General features: G+C 53.3%; 1 protein-coding gene across 1 annotated transcript; it reads left to right on the top strand.

Annotated features, from left to right (window-relative positions):
* The first annotated feature begins 510 nt into the window (after window positions 1-510).
* Window positions 511-17,007, top strand: ISY1 (ISY1 splicing factor homolog). The gene is made up of 11 exons (XM_005908106.2): window positions 511-650; window positions 2,684-2,706; window positions 3,211-3,262; window positions 4,222-4,287; window positions 4,455-4,497; window positions 7,229-7,341; window positions 9,138-9,255; window positions 13,193-13,315; window positions 14,109-14,227; window positions 16,188-16,274; window positions 16,519-17,007. The coding sequence occupies exons 1-11, from the start codon at window positions 648-650 to the stop codon at window positions 16,624-16,626; spliced, it is 855 nt and encodes a 284-aa protein (XP_005908168.1). The 5' UTR covers window positions 511-647; the 3' UTR covers window positions 16,627-17,007.
* Window positions 17,008-17,392: the final 385 nt, after the last annotated feature.

The raw sequence follows: 17,392 nt of genomic DNA, 5'->3' as shown, positions 1-17,392 counted from the left end.
TTCCAGGAGAAAATCTCAGAAGCACAGACCCGAAATAAACGCCTGAGGGGAGGGGGAGCTGGCGAGGCAACCTCCCGCCACTGGCGAGCATGCGGGCCGCGGGAGGGCCCCCCGTCCACTCAGAGGGCTGAGGACGAGGAACTTCCAGCGGCGTGTCTCCGCTCCACGACGTGACGGAGCAGCAGGGACGCGGACCTCCAGAGGCAGCCACGGCCCAAGCAGCCTCACACAAGACGGCGGGACGCGAGTTATCACGGGAAATCTCGCCGTTGTTATCGCGAGAGCAATACCAGCAGCACCACCACCGCCCCACCACCCCGGTCCTAGTTGGAGACGCTTCCGTTCCGTAGCGCAAGCGCAGTTCTGCCGCGCCCCTAATTTTCGTGCGCACACGTCGGTGCGACGTCCTGACGCCCAGGGAAGGCTGCCAACGGGACCGCGCCTGCACTTCCTTCCCGTCCCCTGGTCAATTCTGAGTTTCGCTTCCGGTTCCTCACTTCCGGTCCCTTAGTTATCCTTCCGACTGGGAAGCCTGTGGATAGGGAAGGCTAGAACCTTCAGTTCCCGTCCGGATTGGCCGCTCCCGTGGCGGCGGAAGTCCGTGGGCCGGTGCCGCGCGGCCTGAGGGCGGCGCGCTCCCTCACAGCATGGTGAGCGGGGCGGGGAGCGAGGGAGGAGAGCGGCGGGCCGGGGCCGGGGAGCCCGGGGGCTCCGGCGCCCGCGTTCGGGACACGGGGCCTTCCCGCCGCGTGAGGCCGGAGGAGGCGGGGGCAGCCCCCCCAGGGCAGGGTCCGGGGACGGGAGGACGCGCGGGTGCGTTGGTGATCGTGACGTTCTCACCAAGCGAAGCGCCCGTGCGAGGAGCTCGGCTCAGTAGCAAGTGATCGAAGGCGTCATGGAAGTCTGTCGGTTGATGAGAAACCAGTGCGCAGAAAGCAGCCTTCTCCGCTCTCCAGCCCTGGAAGATCATGCCCCCCCGTCTCCCATTACTCCTTCACACTGGCCGCCTCAGCCCGCAGGCTCTCGTTTCCGAACTCTGACAAGCGTGGGGAGTTTCCTCTCTCCGTTCCCTAGCAGAGGAGAAGGGGCCCTGGCTTTGGATGTTTCTGACAAACTGGCCATCACACACACTCCTTTTTGTGGGTTTCCATAACCCTGGATTTCGTTGTTGTTCGCTTGCTCAGTCGTGTCCGACTCTGCACACCCGTAGACCGCAGCACTCCGGGCTCCCCTGACCTCCACTCTCTCCCTGAATTTGCCCTAATTCATGTCCATTGAAAGTGTTAGCCTCTTAGTCCTGCCCGACCCTTCGTGTCCCTGTGGACTGTAGCCCGCCATGGGATTCTCCAGGCAAGAATACTGGAGTGGGTAGCTATTCCCTTCTCCAGGGCATCTCCCCGACTCAGGGAACGAACCTGGGTCTCCCGCATTGCAGGCGGATTCTTTACGGTCTGAGCCACCAGGGAAGCCCTGAAAGACTGAGGGCAGGAGGAGAGGGGGCAACTGAGGATGAGATGGTTGGATGGCATGGCCAACTCAATGGGCATGAGTTTGAGCAAACTCTGCAAGATAGTGAAGGACAGGGAAGCCTGGCATGCTGCAGTCCATGGCGTTGCAAAGAGTCAGACACGACTGGGTGACCGAACAGCAGCCACAGATGTCCACTGAGTTGTAACCCTGGTTACGTCCCCTTGTCAAATGATTCATTGTGCTGGGGAGGGAGGTTCCTCCGACTTCCCTCAGAAGGAAGGATCGTGGCCAGATTCCTAGTGCCCATCATGGCGTTTCACAAATTACATTAGATACTGAGACTCTATAGGCTTTAATGAAGTAGGTAGGACACAACCTCAGCCTTCAAGAAGGTGGCTTCTCCTGGGAGAGCCTCTCTGTTTCTTTCCTTAGTAGATGTCGTGTTCATTTATCTATCAAGCACTTAGCAAGTTTATTGCTGTGTCACTTGTAAGAAAAAGTCAGAAAGACTTAAGTGGAGCTCACGCTTGCTGAGCACCTGTACACTGCCTCGCTGACGTCTTCACGTATTTATCTGAACCATCCTGACGCCTCTGTGAGGTAAAAGGTCCCATCCCTGCCTAGAGGTGGGGAAGCCGAGCCTGAGAGAGGATTTCTCAGGGATGCTAAGTGGGAGAGTGGAGAGACACTCAGGTCCTGGACTCAGCACGTGCTCTCCTTACACTGCAACCCAGAAAACGTGTTCCCTGCCCGACGCTGTGTTTCAGGGATAAGTGACTGCCCTAAGTGCAACAATCTCCATAAAACTCACTTGTAAAAGCCAGTCTTTCCTTCCTCAAGTTCCACTGGCAGAGAACAGAGAGTTGTGATGCTGGGTGGAAAGTGTCTGGTAGGTATAGACCCAGACAAAGGGGAGCAGCCTAGCTGGGAAGAAGGGGTGATGGGAGAATTATCTGGGATGATGATGAAACAGGTGGATTCTGAAGGAGGGGTAGTCAGATCCAAGGGCGTGGTCACGGTGGAGGAGTTTAGGTAGAGAGAGCGGCTGAGTCAAGTCACGGGATTTGGGCATCTTTTGATTTTTGTTGTTATTGCTGTGCTCATGTTTCTGACTGTGTCCTGGTGAAGCATTTCTTTAAGTAAAACCTTTTTCTTAAAAGTAAAAAGCTTTTTAAAACACGGACATTTTTCTTCCCCTCTCTTTTCCTTTTAGGCCCGAAACGCGGAAAAGGCCATGTAAGTATCAAGTCCCTTTTGTCTGCAAATTTTATGCTGCTTGATTGCCAGCTTGGAGCTCTTTTTCTGTTTGGTCTTTGGGTACACGTCTCTTCCTCTCCCTGTGTTGAAGTAGCGTGCACGCATCTGCCCATGTATTTATCTCCCCTGAAGTGTTTTCTCGCCGCTCCCAGAACTTATGCTGAAGGGGAGGCGGGCCTGTGAGAGCCGCAGTCCATCATGCCAGTGTTTTAATACCGTAGCGGGGCGCTGAGCTTCCCACTGTCCTTACCTGCTGTTTGGGTAGAGGGGATATGGGGGTGTTCAGGAGTACAAGTCCTTATGAACCCTGCTCTTTGGAACATGGAAAGCCATGATGTCTCTGGTTGCTTGACAGCAGTGTGTATATGTGTATATGAGTGAGGAGCGGCAGCTAACATGGTCATGAGCAGACCTGCCCGTCCAGGAACTTGGCTGATGAGAGGCCTGTGAGCAGGATCTAACGGTCTTCTCTCTTCCCGGTAGGACGGCCTTAGCACGATTTCGCCAGGCTCAGCTGGAAGAGGGGAAAGTAAAGGTTGGTTTAAAGCTTCCTCGTGGGTTTTCCAGCAGGAAGGACGAGCGCAGGCAGACTTCAGACTCTAGACCCTCCTCTTCTCGCCTGTGCTTCCCCGTATCCTAAGAGTCTGTTCACCTGAGGCCCAGGTGAAGCGCCCTGTCGCGGGGGCCGTGTGATGATCTGTATCCTTGGTGACGGGATGCTTGGGTCTCCCTGCTATCCCAGCCCGGGCTCATGCTGAGTAGTAGAAAGTGAGGTATGCTCTGGGAAACAGCTCTAACCTGAGACCAGCGGATGGCCTCCGCTCATGGAGACTCAGCCAGGTTAGGGGTCATATACTCTGTTCTCTGAGTACTTTTGTTTTGTTTTTTAAAAGCATCCGCTCACCTGCCCCTGCACCCACACGTACAGCCGTGTACACACAGGCGCGCGCATATGTGTCTGTTCTAGACCCTGACGGCTGTCGTCGCTTACGGTCGTGTAGACGTGCCGTGAGATGGGTATAGCTAGGTGCACTTCGCGTCTGTCTGTGACCCCTGACCCCGAACAACCCAAGTTTGCGCTGCGTGGATTCACTTACACAGATATTTTCCAGCAGTAACTGCTGTGGAGCTACACGGTTGTGGTTGGTTGAATCTGTGGTTGCAGAGGAAGCATGGATCCTGAGGGCTGACAAAGTTAGACTCGGATTAACCCCCGCTTTGCTCACAGTCGTGCTCAAGCACAGTGGACTTTTACCCTGAGTATCGGCCCCCGACCCAGGGATGATGCAGGGAGGGCTTTTGCCTGTGCAGTTGTTTCCTACGGAAAGATTGCAGAGTGAGCCTGAATGCTTGCTGAAAGCCGCTGGGGACTGAGGCTGCAGGTGTCTTTGGACTGTTAGACATCTGAGGCTTCAGGAGGGAGTCAGCTGTGGTGCCGCCCGAAGCTGGTAATTTCACACAGAAAAGTGCCACACGTGCTTTGCTTTTCCTCAGGAGCGAAGACCCTTCCTCGCCTCAGAGTGCACCGAGCTGCCTAAAGCCGAGAAGTGGAGACGACAGGTGCGGTCTGGGCGAATTCGATCTTAGCAGAAACAACAAGTCTCTGAATTCTATTACCTGCAAGACTCTTAAACCACATTTCTAAGCATTTTTAATTAGATATTTCTTATGGTTTTAGACTTACTCAAAAGTCATAAAAATGTATTACCTTTTCTTTTTTTTCATAGATCATTGGAGAGATCTCAAAAAAAGTGGCTCAAATTCAGAATGGTAAGCCAGCCTTTCTCTTTAAAGTGCTTGATTCTAACTTCTCCAGTTAGGCGTAGGGGCATCAGCCCCCTCTCAGTAGTCGGTGGGACAGGAGTAAGGACAGGAGAACTAAGCAGTACTGGCAGGCAGTTTGACCTACTTGCCGTGTATAGAGCACTCACCTCACAAAGAATACGCTTTCTTTTTGAAGAGCAAATGGAATATTCACCAAAATAGAGCATATTTTGGATTGTAAAATAAATGCTAGCAAACATAAAATGATTAAAATTTTGCAAAGTATAATTTACTGATTAAAACACAGTTAATGTAGAAATCGGTAACAGAAAGATACCTGGCAACTTCCTAAATATTTAGAAATTAAACATACTCCTAAACAACCCATATACCTACAGGAAAACCTCAAGAAAATTAGAAAATATTTTAAATTGAGTGATAATGAAAATGTAATGTCAGAATTCAAGGTATGAAAAAAGCAGTGCTTAGATGAAAATTTATAGCGTTAAAATAAAATAAGAAAGGTCTCAGGTCAGTGATCCAAGCTTCTCCCCTAAGAAACCAAAAAGGAAGAGCAAATTAATTCCGAAGTAAGCAGAAGGAAAGAAGGAAACAGAAGGTGAGTAGAGAGATTAGATCAAAAGTGGGCTGAGTAAAATCGACGAACTTCTAGTCCAGTTAGACTGATCAAGAAAAAAAGACACAGGTTGGAAACGGCAAGAATGAAGTTGGGAATGTCACTACTCTCTAACCATTAAAAGGGTAAGGGGACATTAGATACAACTTGAGGGCTATCACTCAGCAACTTAGATGAAATGGGCCACTTCTTAAAAGACACATGCTAATATACTGGTTCCTAACCGTTGGCAGTGTTACCCCTCCAACCTCCCCCCACCCTGGAAATTTCGTGATACCTGGAGGGGGCTTTATTTATTAGAGAAATTGAATTCATAGTTAAAACCTTTCCAGCAAAGAAGATTCCAGACCCAGATGGCTTCACTGGCCAGTTCAGATATTTAAGAAATACCAGCTCTACAGCTTCTTCCAGAAGAGTGAAGAAGGAACACTTCCTAATTTACTTTTTTATATATTTTAGTATGTGTTCCCTTGATCCTAAAATCAGAAAAAGACATTACAAGAAGAGAAAAAAACTACAGACCAATATTCCTTACTGAATTTGGCCATAAAAATCTCAACAAAGAATTGCATGGTTGATTCAGCATTCAAAAATTAATTCACTGTGTCATCATTTTAAAGAATAAAAACCACATCATCTCAGTCGGTGCAGAAGTCTTTGACACAGTTCATCATTCATCCATAAAAACTCAGCTGACCAGGAATAAACCAGAACTTCTTCCTTTCCCTGATAAAACACTTTGACCAAAAAGCCTGTGGCAAACATCATGCTTAATGCGGCAAGATTGGATGCTCTCCCCCAGGATCAGGAGCAAGGTGAAGACTCCTTTCTCACCCCTTCCACTCAGTATTGCACTGGAACTCCTGGCCAGTACAGTAAAGCAAGAAAAGGAAATAAAAGACCCAGAGACTGAAAGGAAGAGAAATGCTCTATTCCGAGATGACTTGATTTTCTGTGTAGGAAATTCCAAGGAATCTACAGAAGGATTTCCACAGTGAGCAACTGAGTTTAGCCAGATGACAGACTAAAAAGTCCATATAAACAAAGTCAGTTCGATTTCTGTATTAGCAGGAACATTTGGAACTAGAGCATGTTTCAAAGTGTTATTTACAGAAGCATCAAAAGGCAAGAAACGCTTAGGTGTGAATCTAGTAGGATACGCACATGGTCTGTATGGTAAGAACTGAAGCAGCGATGCCAGGAAGTCAAGAACCAGTGAAGTGGAGACATAGTGTTTGTGAAGGGCAAGACTCAACACCTGAAAGAGGTCAGCTCTTTTCCTTTTTACCATGCATCACAGAACCCCAGCGTGGTTTTCCAGTTTCTGTTGACAAACTGTAAAATTCACAGCTTTGCCTTTCCGTGTGAAGCTGTCTGCAGCCAGAAGAACTTTGAAGAACAAAACTGGAGTACCCATAATATCTAATTTGTGATTCAGTGTGAAGCTAAAGGTGTCAAGATAACAGGGTCCTGGTGAGAGACAGACAGACCAGGGAACAGAATAAGGAGTCCAGACGTAGGGGCACACGCGTGTGGTCCGCCAACCTGACAAAGGAACACAAGCGATTCAGGGGAGGAAAGAGGCCATCTCCCTCCCTGTGGGCACAGGGTGCTTCACGTCAGCACGCCGGGGATCCCTGACCGTCGTCCTGCCTTTGGTGGGACGCCCCAGTCACCAGTGACAGCGCCTCAGCAGCCTCCTGTGCTGTCCCCTCAAATCCGCCCCTTGGGCTCCTTGTCAGAGGTGTTCCCGGGGACCGGCAGGCTGCTTTGCTGACGCTGCCTCCCTGCGTCCTAGACGCTGAGCGCCCCATCGCTGAGATGTGATGTGTTAGTGCTGGTGTAAATGGAGCTGCAGGACAGCTTCAGTTTGTATTTCTCTGGATGCTAATGGGGAGGAAGTTTTTTTCAGAGTTTTTCTGGTGCCACTGGAACTCTGTTCACGATCATCACCCTTCCGTGATTTCGGGGTGGATGGTTTTTCTCGTAAGCTGAAGTAGTGTTTTTGCGTTGCCCACCTCTGTCGGTGTTGACATTCACTCACGGGTGTGACATGAAGCGGTGTTTTCAGGTAATGATACGACATTTCTCTTTTCTTAGCTGGTTTAGGTGAATTCCGGATTCGAGACCTGAATGATGAGATTAACAAGCTGCTTCGAGAGAAAGGACACTGGGAGGTCCGGATCAAGGAGCTGGGTGGCCCTGACTACGGGGTGAGTAAGCAGCGGCCCAGGGCCCGGCTCGGGGGCTTTCTAGGCAGGGTGGGTCCTGTCTTACTGCAGCCCCCGCAGGCCTGCCTGGGAGAGGCCCTTGAGAAATGAAAGGAGCCTGGAAGGGCCTGCTGTGTGTGCACGGGAACCGGGAAGGCACAGGGCCAGTGGTGGAGAAGGCCCCAGTGCGGGCCTGGGAGTGTGTACCGGCCAGGCGTCCGGAGTGAGCCGCTCCGTCTCCCCAGGCCCCGTGGAGACGACCTTGGCGCTGCACGTGCGTCTCTGAGCTCCTTGAGAATTGGGACGGCCCTTCCACTGCAGCGTCTGTGCTTGAGGGGGCCCTGAGACAGGCCGCTCCGTGCTTGCTTTGAGTTCTTTTTTTCCCTCTGGATTCTTTAAAGGCAGTATTTTAGAACAGTGACTTCCAGGCTTTTAGGACCCTGACCCTGTATGTGTCTATAAATCACACACGGCCACTGTGTCACAGCCCAGCAACATGCAGATGTGCTGAGAAGATGCCTGGTGTGCGCTGCTGCACTTTGGTATTTTCTGTTCTGTTCTATTTTGATTTTGTAAAAGTTGACAGTTGTGACCCATGTAGTGGATTTCCTGACCCAGACCTGCCCCGTTTGCCCAGGTCTTTGAACCAGCTGTGTCTGGTCAGTGGGCTGTCATGTAAGAAACGTGGGCGGCGTTTCTGTGTCTTAGTCCGGCCCCCTCTTAACACAGAGCCATAATCCTCAGCGCAGTGCCTGGCCTAGCTGAGGCGTCTGTCTTCCCACTCCTTGAGCACGTGCTGGGAGCGTTGCCTCCGCACCCTCGTTCCCTCTGTGACCCTGGTTTTCTCCGTCGGACGGCGGTCGTGCCGCTTGTTACCCTCCTGGAGGGTTACAGAAGCTCCCAAGTCAGTAGTGACGCTTCTGTCTATTTCCTTCTGGAGCTTTTTAATGTGAAAGAAGTTGATGTTTACTTCCTGGGTGTAAAAGTGACACACTGAGCCGCATTCACCTCTGGCTCAGTCATCTGGCTGTTTCACCGCGATCCACGCCTCATGGCCTCTCACCTGCAGTACAGAGCCTCGTCCAGACGCACCGCCTGTGGCCTGCGGCTGTTACCGTCATCGTTTTTAACGGATGGGGTTCCATCTTCTCGGAGAAGGCGATGGTGCCCCACTCCAGTCCTCTTGCCTGGAAAATTCCATGGATGGAGGAGCCTGGTGGGCCGCAGTCCATGGGGTCGCTAAGAGTCGGACAAGACTCAGCGACTTCACTTTCACTTTTCACTTTCTTGCACTGGAGAAGGAAATGGCAACCCACTCCAGTGTTCTTGCCTGGAGAATCCCACGGACGGGGGAGCCTGGTTGGCTGCCGTCTATGGGGTCACACAGCGTCGGACACGACTGAAGCGACTTAGCAGTTCCATCTTCTGGATATTTCATTTCTTCTCCTCTTCTACTAGTTGTCATTTAGATTTTTTGCAGCTTTTTAAAGCTTTGTTTTTTCTTCGTTTAACATTGTGTTGTAAGCAGTTTCTCAGCCAGTATAAGTGTTTGATATGAACCGTCATTTGTCAGCTATAGAATATATTCCACCCATGAACATACTATAATTTATTTAAATCATCCTCTTACCATTAGGTACTTAGGTTGATATTGAAAGGATTAAAAAAAGTACCAAAGTGTATTTTTGTGTCCATTAATATCTGCTACTTTTAGCATCACTGTCTTCAACTATATCTGCAAACGTGGAAATAGTGGGTTTACAGATCAGATCCATTTTCTCTTTTTCCTTCCCCATAAGAAAGTTGGCCCTAAAATGCTGGATCACGAAGGGAAGGAAGTCCCGGGAAATCGAGGCTACAAGTACTTCGGAGCAGCCAAAGACCTGCCTGGCGTCAGAGAGCTGTTCGAGAAAGAACGTGAGTGGCTGGTGTTGGCGAGGCTGTCAGCCTAGGTCTCGGTTCTGGTTGTAAGTGATGCTGTGTGCAGGGCACTCTTCGTGTGCTCAGCTGCGCGGCAGCCCCTTGTCGTCAGGGTATTATCGTTCCCAGGGTTTAAATGGGAACCCTCGAGCACTTGGCGTTGAGGCGGCAAGCCCAGGGCACACCTTGGGCGGGAGCGGGAACCCAGGGCTGCGGGCACCAGATTGCAGGCCCTGCACACGCTCGTCTCCGAGTGAACGCAGAGGTACTGTGGGCGCAGGGACACTGAGCGTGGAGACGCTGTGGGCGCAGAGATGCTGTGGGCGCGGAGCCTCCCGGTTGGCGCCTGTCGGGGCGGCTCAAGTCCATGCAGTCAGGTCCATGTTTCAGGTACTTGTTGGGCTGAAAAAGCTGTTAATGGAAGGACTGACGCCACCTCGGGCCAAGGCTGCTGTGCGCTGGGAGAAGAGAGGGTCCGAGTCAGACACCCTGGCTCTGGGCACCTCCAGAATGCCACTGGTCTGGACTGCCTGCGTCTGATTTTTGACTTTTTGAAAAGCAGTCCAAGCATCCCATAGGAAAAAGTGTGGAAAGCAGAGAAGGGCGAGACCAGGATTCCTCCCACTGCTGGTGTTCTGCTGACCCTTTCCGAGTCTACTTTCGTGAAACCCCACTTGTTCTCTTTTTTGGCCTCCCTGGGAGGCTTGTGGATCTCAGTTCCCTTACCAGGAATTGAACCCGGGCCCTGTCAGTGATAGCCTGGAATCCTAACCACTGGACCAGCAGGGACCTCCCAAGCCCTGCTTCTTCTTAAATTCATCCTGTGTGCAAGCTGGCTCTGCATGTGTCATTCACATTGCTTAGAATCGTTCAGAATTTAAACATCATCAGATCAGATCAGTCGCTCAGTCGTGTCCAACTCTTTGCCACCCCATGAATCACAGCACGCCAGGCCTCCCTGTCCATCACCAACTCCCGGAGTTCACTCAGACTCACGTCCGTCGAGGCAGTGATGCCATCCAGCCATCTCATCCTCTGTCGTCCCCTTCTCCTCCTGCCCCCAATCCCTCCCAGCATCAAAGTCTTTTCCAATGAGTCAACTCTTCACATGAGGTGGCCAAAGGACTGGAGTTTCAGCTTTAGCATCATTCCTTCCAAAGAAATCCCAGGGCTGATCTCCTTCAGAATGGACTGGTTGGATCTCCTTGCAGTCCAAGGGACTCTCAAGAGTCTTCTCCAACACCACAGTTCAAAAGCATCAATTCTTCAGTGCTCAGCCTTCTTCACAGTCCAACTCTCACATCCATACATGACCACTGGAAAAACCATAGCCTTGACTACACGAACCTTTGTTGGCAAAGCAATGTCTCTGCTTTTGAATATGCTATCTAGGTTGGTCATAACTTTCCTTCCAAGGAGTAAGCGTCTTTTAATTTCATGGCTGCAGTCACCATCTGCAGTGATTTTGGAGCCCCCCAAAATAAAGTCTGACACTGTTTCCCCATCTATTTGCCATGAAGTGATGGGACCAGATGCCATGATCTTCGTTTTCTGAATGTTGAGCTTTAAGCCAACTTTTTCACTCTCCACTTTGACTTTCATCAAGAGGCTTTTTAGTTCCTCTTCACTTTCTGCCATAAGGGCGGTGTCATCTGCATATCTGAGGTTATTGATATTTCTCCTGGCAATCTTGATTCCAGCTTGTGCTTCTTCCAGCCCAGCGTTTCTCATGATGTACTCTGCATAGAAGTTAAATAAGCAGGGTGACAATATAAAGCCTTGATGTACTCCTTTTCCTATTTGGAACCAGTCTGTTGTTTAATGTCCAGTTCTAACTGTTGCTTCCTGACCTGCATACAAATTTCTCAAGAGGCAGGTCAGGTGGTCTGGGATTCCCATCTCTTTCAGAATTTTCCACAGTTTATTGTGATCCACACAGTCAAAGGCTTTGGCATAGTCAATAAAGCAGAAATAGATGTTTTTCTGGAACTCTCTTGCTTTTTCCATGATCCAGCGGATGTTGGCAATTTGATCTCTGGTTCCTCTGCCTTTTCTAAAACCAGCTTGAACATCAGGAAGTTCACGGTTCACATATTGCTGAAGCCTGGCTTGGAGAATTTTGAACATTACTAGCGTGTGAGATGAGTGCAATTGTGCGGTAGTTGGAGCGTTCTTTGGCATTGCCTTTCTTTGGGATTGGAATGAAAACTGACCTTTTGCAGTTATTATTAAAGCGATAAAATCCTGTTATAGACACGTGAAATACAGAAAATCAGAAGAAACACCCGTGTTTTCACATCTCACAGTTTATGGTTGTTGACATGTGGGGTGTGTTCCTTTCTGTTTTTAAGGCTTGTAAAGTGAGGTTGTCCTGATTTTTTGTTTTTGCATTTACTTTGGCTTTAAATTTATTCCTATGTTCTTATGTATTCCAGGCATCGATTTTCTTTTTTTTTTTAAGAAGAAAGTGCCCAAGTTAGTCTTCAGGCGTATAATTTAAATGGTAGCACAGCCCCCTCTGCCGCCGTCCTAGTGCTCTGCTACGGATGCCCCGTCGCCGTTACTGTCTGGAGTGCTCCCTGCCAGGCGTTCCCGTGATCTTCCGTGCATATCTCATCAGCTGAGTCACGTCAGCCTGGCTCCCTTGAGGCAGAGAAGTCTGTTGCTGGCTCCTGTAACTGACGCGTTTGTCTTCAGGAATGGTTGGCCCAGAGCCCTTGCTCCTGCTGCCGTTTCGGCTTCCATCCTGCGAGCGCTTCTCTCTGCCTCAGTCTCCTTTGGGGTGGCAGGCTGTCCATTATCCACTTAGACTTTGTCCTCTCTCAGCGACAGTTTACCACCATCACCCCCCACCCCCCAAATGGTTCAAGCACGGGCCGCAGGGTGAGCCCTGCCGGCATTGGCCTGATCCCAGCTCCCTCCCAGGGCGAGCCCCGCCGGCGTCGGCTGGATCCCAGCTCCGTCCTGCGGCCGGGATGCACTCAGTGCTCCGAGCCCGTCCTGGGGGAGGCCTTGTGGCCCAGGCTGGGCAGGGTTGCTGGTACGTGCGTGGGCCGGTGGAAGGGGGCTTCCCCTACCTGGGCCCGTCGTGTGTGGACCTTCCCTGTGCCCCCACAGTTCTCCTTACAAAGCCGAGTGACGCAAAGGATGAAGTCTCGGGTGGCCCGTGCTGGCTGTGCCCACCCCTCCTGTGTAGACTTTTAGTTACTTCCGCGTCTTCGAAACTGTAACACTGTTGCTGGTACTTGAAACAGATACTGTGTCTATTTTTTGTTTCCCTGATTCCTAATGAAATTGACAGTTGAATTCAGTTACTATTAATCATTGAAACGTTCATGCTTAGAGGTTTCTTCTCCTTCAGTTAATCAGCTTCTATTCTTTGACCAGTCAACTGGACTTTCATTTCCCTTTGGATTTTCCAGAATTGCTACATATCCTGAACAGTAATACTTAGTCTGAATGTATTGTCTTCAGGAAGTTTCTCATGTATCTTTTTTGCTTGTAGTTTCTTTTGTCTCATGGTTTTTCATTAGCTATTATGGCATTTCCTGTGAAAGCAGCTCGTGAAGCCGCGGTCAGGGGGGTCACAGGACACCCTCCCCCCGCCAGGCATTCATAGTCCCGCGGGGGTCCAAGTTTTCACTGTTGCATAAACAATGCCGTGACGATCGTATCTGTCCGTAAAGCTTTGCCGGCTTTTGTTGTTGCTTTTTAAAGGACGATAGATCCCTTCTGAACGGACTGCGTCTGGACAGCAGCGCTGGTTTAAAAGGGTAGTGTCGTGTGTGGTCCCATTACTGGGGTGGCGAAGCGCCTGTTTGGTGCCGTTTTCAGGAGCGCACATACTGCGCGCCTGCGTCGCATTGACTGGGGAGCAGGCATGAGTGTGGCCGTGATGGGGAACCCGGCTAAGCTGAAGAGTTCTTTCTTTCAGCGCTTCCTCCTCCAAGAAAGACCCGAGCCGAGCTCATGAAGGCGATCGACTTTGAATACTACGGTTACCTCGATGAAGACGACGGTGTCATCGTGCCCTTGGAGCAGGAGTATGAAAAGAGACGTAGGTCTGAGGGCGTTCCGCTTCACTGGGGGTCTCTGCTTGCTTTTCTCGCCTTTGGGAAAGAAGGTTTTCTTTTTCTAAGGAATTTATTTTCTATTAGGACTTTGTAAAAAATTGAAGTTTAGTTGGTGTACAATATTACGTACAGGTGCGCAGTATAATCATTCACAGTTTTTAAAGGCACATTCCATTGGCAAGTTATCCGAAACCTGTTTTCTACATTCCCTGTGTTGCGCAGTATATCCTGCTGTATTCTTTAGGCTCCACACGTGAGTGATACCTTAGAGGTTTGCCTCTGTCTGGCGTACCGCACTTAGTGGGGTAATCTCCAGATCCACCCAGGCTGCTGCAGGTGGTGCGGCGTCTTCTTTTCTGAGTAGGATTCCACGGTGTGTCTTTATTCATTCATCTGTCGAGACCCTTCGGCTGCTCCCACCCCTCGGCTGTTGTAAATGGTGCTGCTCGGAACCTCAGGGCGCTGTGTCTTTGCTGATTAGCATCTCTGTTTATTTTGTGTGTGAACCCAGGAATGGAACCGCTGGATCCTGTGTTAGTCCTGGTTTTGGTTCTTTGAGGAACCTCAGGGTGTTGAACCGTGGAGGATCCGGGCGTGTCCCCCGCCAGCCGCCCCGGAGCTGCCGTGGGACCCCTGCCCTCCCGTCTGATGCCCTCCTGCCGGGGCCAGAGGAGGGTCACCCTTCGCAGAGGGCAGGCCTTGGTCACCTTTGCCCCGCGTAGCACGTGGCTTTCTCGGAGGCCAGAGTGACTGACACCTGCTGTCCCTCGTCTGCAGACAGAGCCGAACTAGTGGAGAAGTGGAAAGCAGAGCGAGAGGCCCGCCTGGCGAGAGGAGAGGAGGAGGAGGGGGAGGAGGAGGAGGAGGTGAACATCTACGCTGTGGCCGAGGAGGAGGTAGGGTGGCCGCTGCGGTGCCTTGGAGAGCGGCTGGGGGAGGGCACCCAGGCCTGGGCAGGGTCAAGGCCCGGTCTGCCCCTGGATGGGGGGTGAAGGTCCCCTCGGGGTCACAGTGAGGACCGCTGAGAGCACTTGGGGACCTGTGCTCCATGTTGGGGTGACTTACCTGCGTCTAAGAGCTGGGCCCTCCGGACCTGCTGGGCCTGGATTTGTAGGCAAATTGGAAGCGCCTGACCTCATTGTTTGAGCTTCAGTGGCGGAGCTGGTAGCGCTTCTGTGAGCCCTAACCACCCACGCCCACCTTACCGTGGGAAACCAGAGCAGAGGCTCCCTCGGGGGTCCCAGGTGGGCTGGAGCTGTGGTCCCACCGGCAGAGCCCTCTGCTTCCAGCTTCCCCATCAGGCAGGCCCGGGATGGAGTGGATTTGTGGACTGAGCCAGGGGAGGGGAGTCAGCCAGGCCGGGACGACAGGTCAGGCCCCGTGAGACATCGAGTGGTGTGTCAGCACAGCAGTGGCAAGGACGCAGGCTCAGAGGAGCTTGGTGACTGGGTCACCGTTGCACAGGATCCGGCAGACCTGCGGGGCGTGCCCTCAGGCAGGCATTTGAAGCAGGATGGCAGCGTGCCCTGTGAAGATTTTCTCTGGGTGCAAAGAACCTGTTCGCTTTTTCAAGGGATGTTTGTTTCCTTGGCGGCCACTAACAAGTGAGTGAGGCCCACTCGAGGGGCATAGCAGCCACACGCTCCGTCTGTAGCTCAGGATCCAAGGGGCAGCCCGGTCAGCAGACCCCGCAGGAAAACAGCACGTGTGACAGGAGCTCTGGGTAGCGACGCGGGGTGGGTGGGGCCGTGAACACTTCCTGGGGAGGTGACCCTTCAGCTGAGTTCAGAAGTCAGGGAGGCGTCACCAGCGCAGAGGAGTGGCAGGGCAGCACACGCGACGGCCCCAGGGGAGCGCCGCGGCCAGAGGACCGGCCGGTGGCCAGAGCCCAGAGCGGGACCCCTGGTGTGAGCAGAGGCAGCGGGAGGTGAGCTGGGACCAGCAGGGGCCCCGGCCCCTGGGGGACGGGTCTTCCCTCATCGTAAGAGCAATGGAAAGGCTCCGAAGGGTTAGACAGTCGTGTGTGTTGGAGCTGTCGCAGATTCAGGGCAGCTGTTAAGGAGCTGTGAGGCCCCACGCATCCTTCCCCCGGGCCCCAGAGGCCCCATCCTGAATGCTGCCGGCACGGTGTCCACGAGGAGCCACCTGCTGTGGCCCGTGTGCAGGGCTGGGCCTGCGGTCACCGGGCGGCTCCCGGGACCACCACAGCCTGTCTTGTTTGCGTCCGCCCGGCGTGCGGTGGGGGCGGGCGGGACCGAGCCGCACGGGCCTCCTCTCCCCTCAGGCCCCCAGGGCCGTTCCTTAGTCGTGAGTGAGCGCTGCCGACTCATACGCAGCTTCTGAGTGATGCTTCTGTGCACGTGGTCTGTTTTTACCAGTTTAGTTTTAAAAATAATATATTCGGGGCTTCCCTGGTGACTCACATGGTAAAGAATCTGCCTGCAAGTTGGATGCCGTGGTCAGGAAGATCCCTTGGAGAAGGAAATGGCAACCACTCCAGTATTCTGGCCTGGAGAATCCCATGGACAGAGGAGCCTGGAGGGCTTCAGTCTACGGGGTCTCCAAGATAATATATTCGCAAGACTCACAACCTGAGAAACACACGAAGGTCTCACCCAGCTCCTCCTCCGCAGCCCCGCCCTCAGCCCAGTCCCACTGAGGCCACTGGCTCCTCTGCTTCCTCTCCTCCTCGGGCAGGAGGCCGTGAGGTTCTGCTGGCCCTTGTGCTTAGCGCTGAGTCCTGGGCGTGTCTCTGAGGAGAGCGCGTCCCCGGGGCTGTCTCTCCTGTTAAACAGCTGCAGGCCGGGCCTGTCGTGGCATCTCCTCCACACGGCCTCTGGTTGTTCTCTCTTGCAGTCTGACGAGGAGGGCGGCCCGGACAGAGGAGGGGAGGACGGGCAGCAGAAGTTCATTGCACACGTGCCGGTGCCCTCGCAGCAGGAGGTAGGACTCTGGGCCCGCTGGGCGCTTCTCTGGGTCCCTCCCGTCCCTGCGGGCAGCTCTGACTCCAGGGGCGCCGGTGACCACGTGCAGTTTAGGGTGTGGGTCCAGGGAAGGCGGGAGTCCATCCACCTTAGGGCAGTGGCCTGCCCTGCTGTGCACGGAGGGTCCCTGTGGCTCACGTGCGCCTGGGAAGAGGTGTCGGGGGAAGTGGACGCCGCCCCAGCCCCGCCTCTGCTGCCCGCAGATCGAGGAGGCGCTCGTGCGCAGGAAGAAGATGGAGCTGCTACAGAAGTACACCAGCGAGACCCTGCAGGCCCAGAGCGAGGAGGCCCGGCGGCTCCTGGGCTGCTAGGTGGCCCTGCTGCAGCCTCCCCCGCCCTCCTTGCTCACACCATGCGCCCCCCTGGCTGGGCAGCTGGGCCCCTGGCGTCACCCCAGCCTCGAGAGCCGACGCGCATGTGTCCTGAGTGGGAAGGACAGGCTGGTCCCGCAGCCTGCAAGTGTCGTCAGTGGTGGGGCGGCCAGCCGGGGACGCCCCTGAGCGCGCAGATGTGTCCGTGATGCCTCCTGTGCGCTGAGAAGACGTCCCGCCACCCTCGGGGCTGCCCTGCTGCCCGTCTCGCCCTCAGCTGGCCTTGCATCCCCCAGCCGGCAGAGGGGTACATTTGCCGCTTCCGTGTGGGAGTGGTTCTGCACAGAGCTATTTTTATTAAAGATTTTTGTACGAAAGGCAGCCTTGGGTTCCGGGCTGTCTGTCTGAGGCCTTGTCCGCGGTAGGACCTGAGGGGGGTCCACGGGGCCCATGTGGGGGCTCGGCCCATCCGGGCACTGAGGGTGCGGGGCGTCCCGCCTGGCCCGTGCCCACGGCCATGGGTCAGCACTGAGGTAGGGCCTGCATTTCCAGCCCATGGGAGCACCGAGGGTGGCCCAGGGTGGTCCAGACCTGCCGACCCCGCCTAGTCTCTCCTTCCTGTTGGGAAGAACCCACCGCAGGGGCCCCAGCTTGGGGCAGGTGAGGCTGGGGCATCCCCACCCTCAAGAGGGGTCCTGAGCACGTTGGCAGAGCCCTGTGGGCCTTGTGAAGCAGGCTGTGCCAGCCTGAGTGAGGGGCAGTCGTC

The sequence above is a fragment of the Bos mutus genome, chromosome 22 (assembly GCF_027580195.1).
Source record: "Bos mutus isolate GX-2022 chromosome 22, NWIPB_WYAK_1.1, whole genome shotgun sequence".
In the NCBI taxonomy this organism is placed as follows: domain Eukaryota; kingdom Metazoa; phylum Chordata; class Mammalia; order Artiodactyla; family Bovidae; genus Bos; species Bos mutus.
The sequence above is the reverse complement of the archived record's forward strand: the minus strand, read 5'-3'. Positions and strand labels throughout refer to the sequence as shown.

Coding starts and splice junctions, on each gene's coding strand:
- ISY1 (XM_005908106.2), top strand. Junction 13,316..14,108: donor GCAGGAGTATGAAAAGAGAC/GTAGGTCTGAGG, acceptor CCTCGTCTGCAG/ACAGAGCCGAACTAGTGGAG. Junction 14,228..16,187: donor ACGCTGTGGCCGAGGAGGAG/GTAGGGTGGCCG, acceptor TCTCTCTTGCAG/TCTGACGAGGAGGGCGGCCC.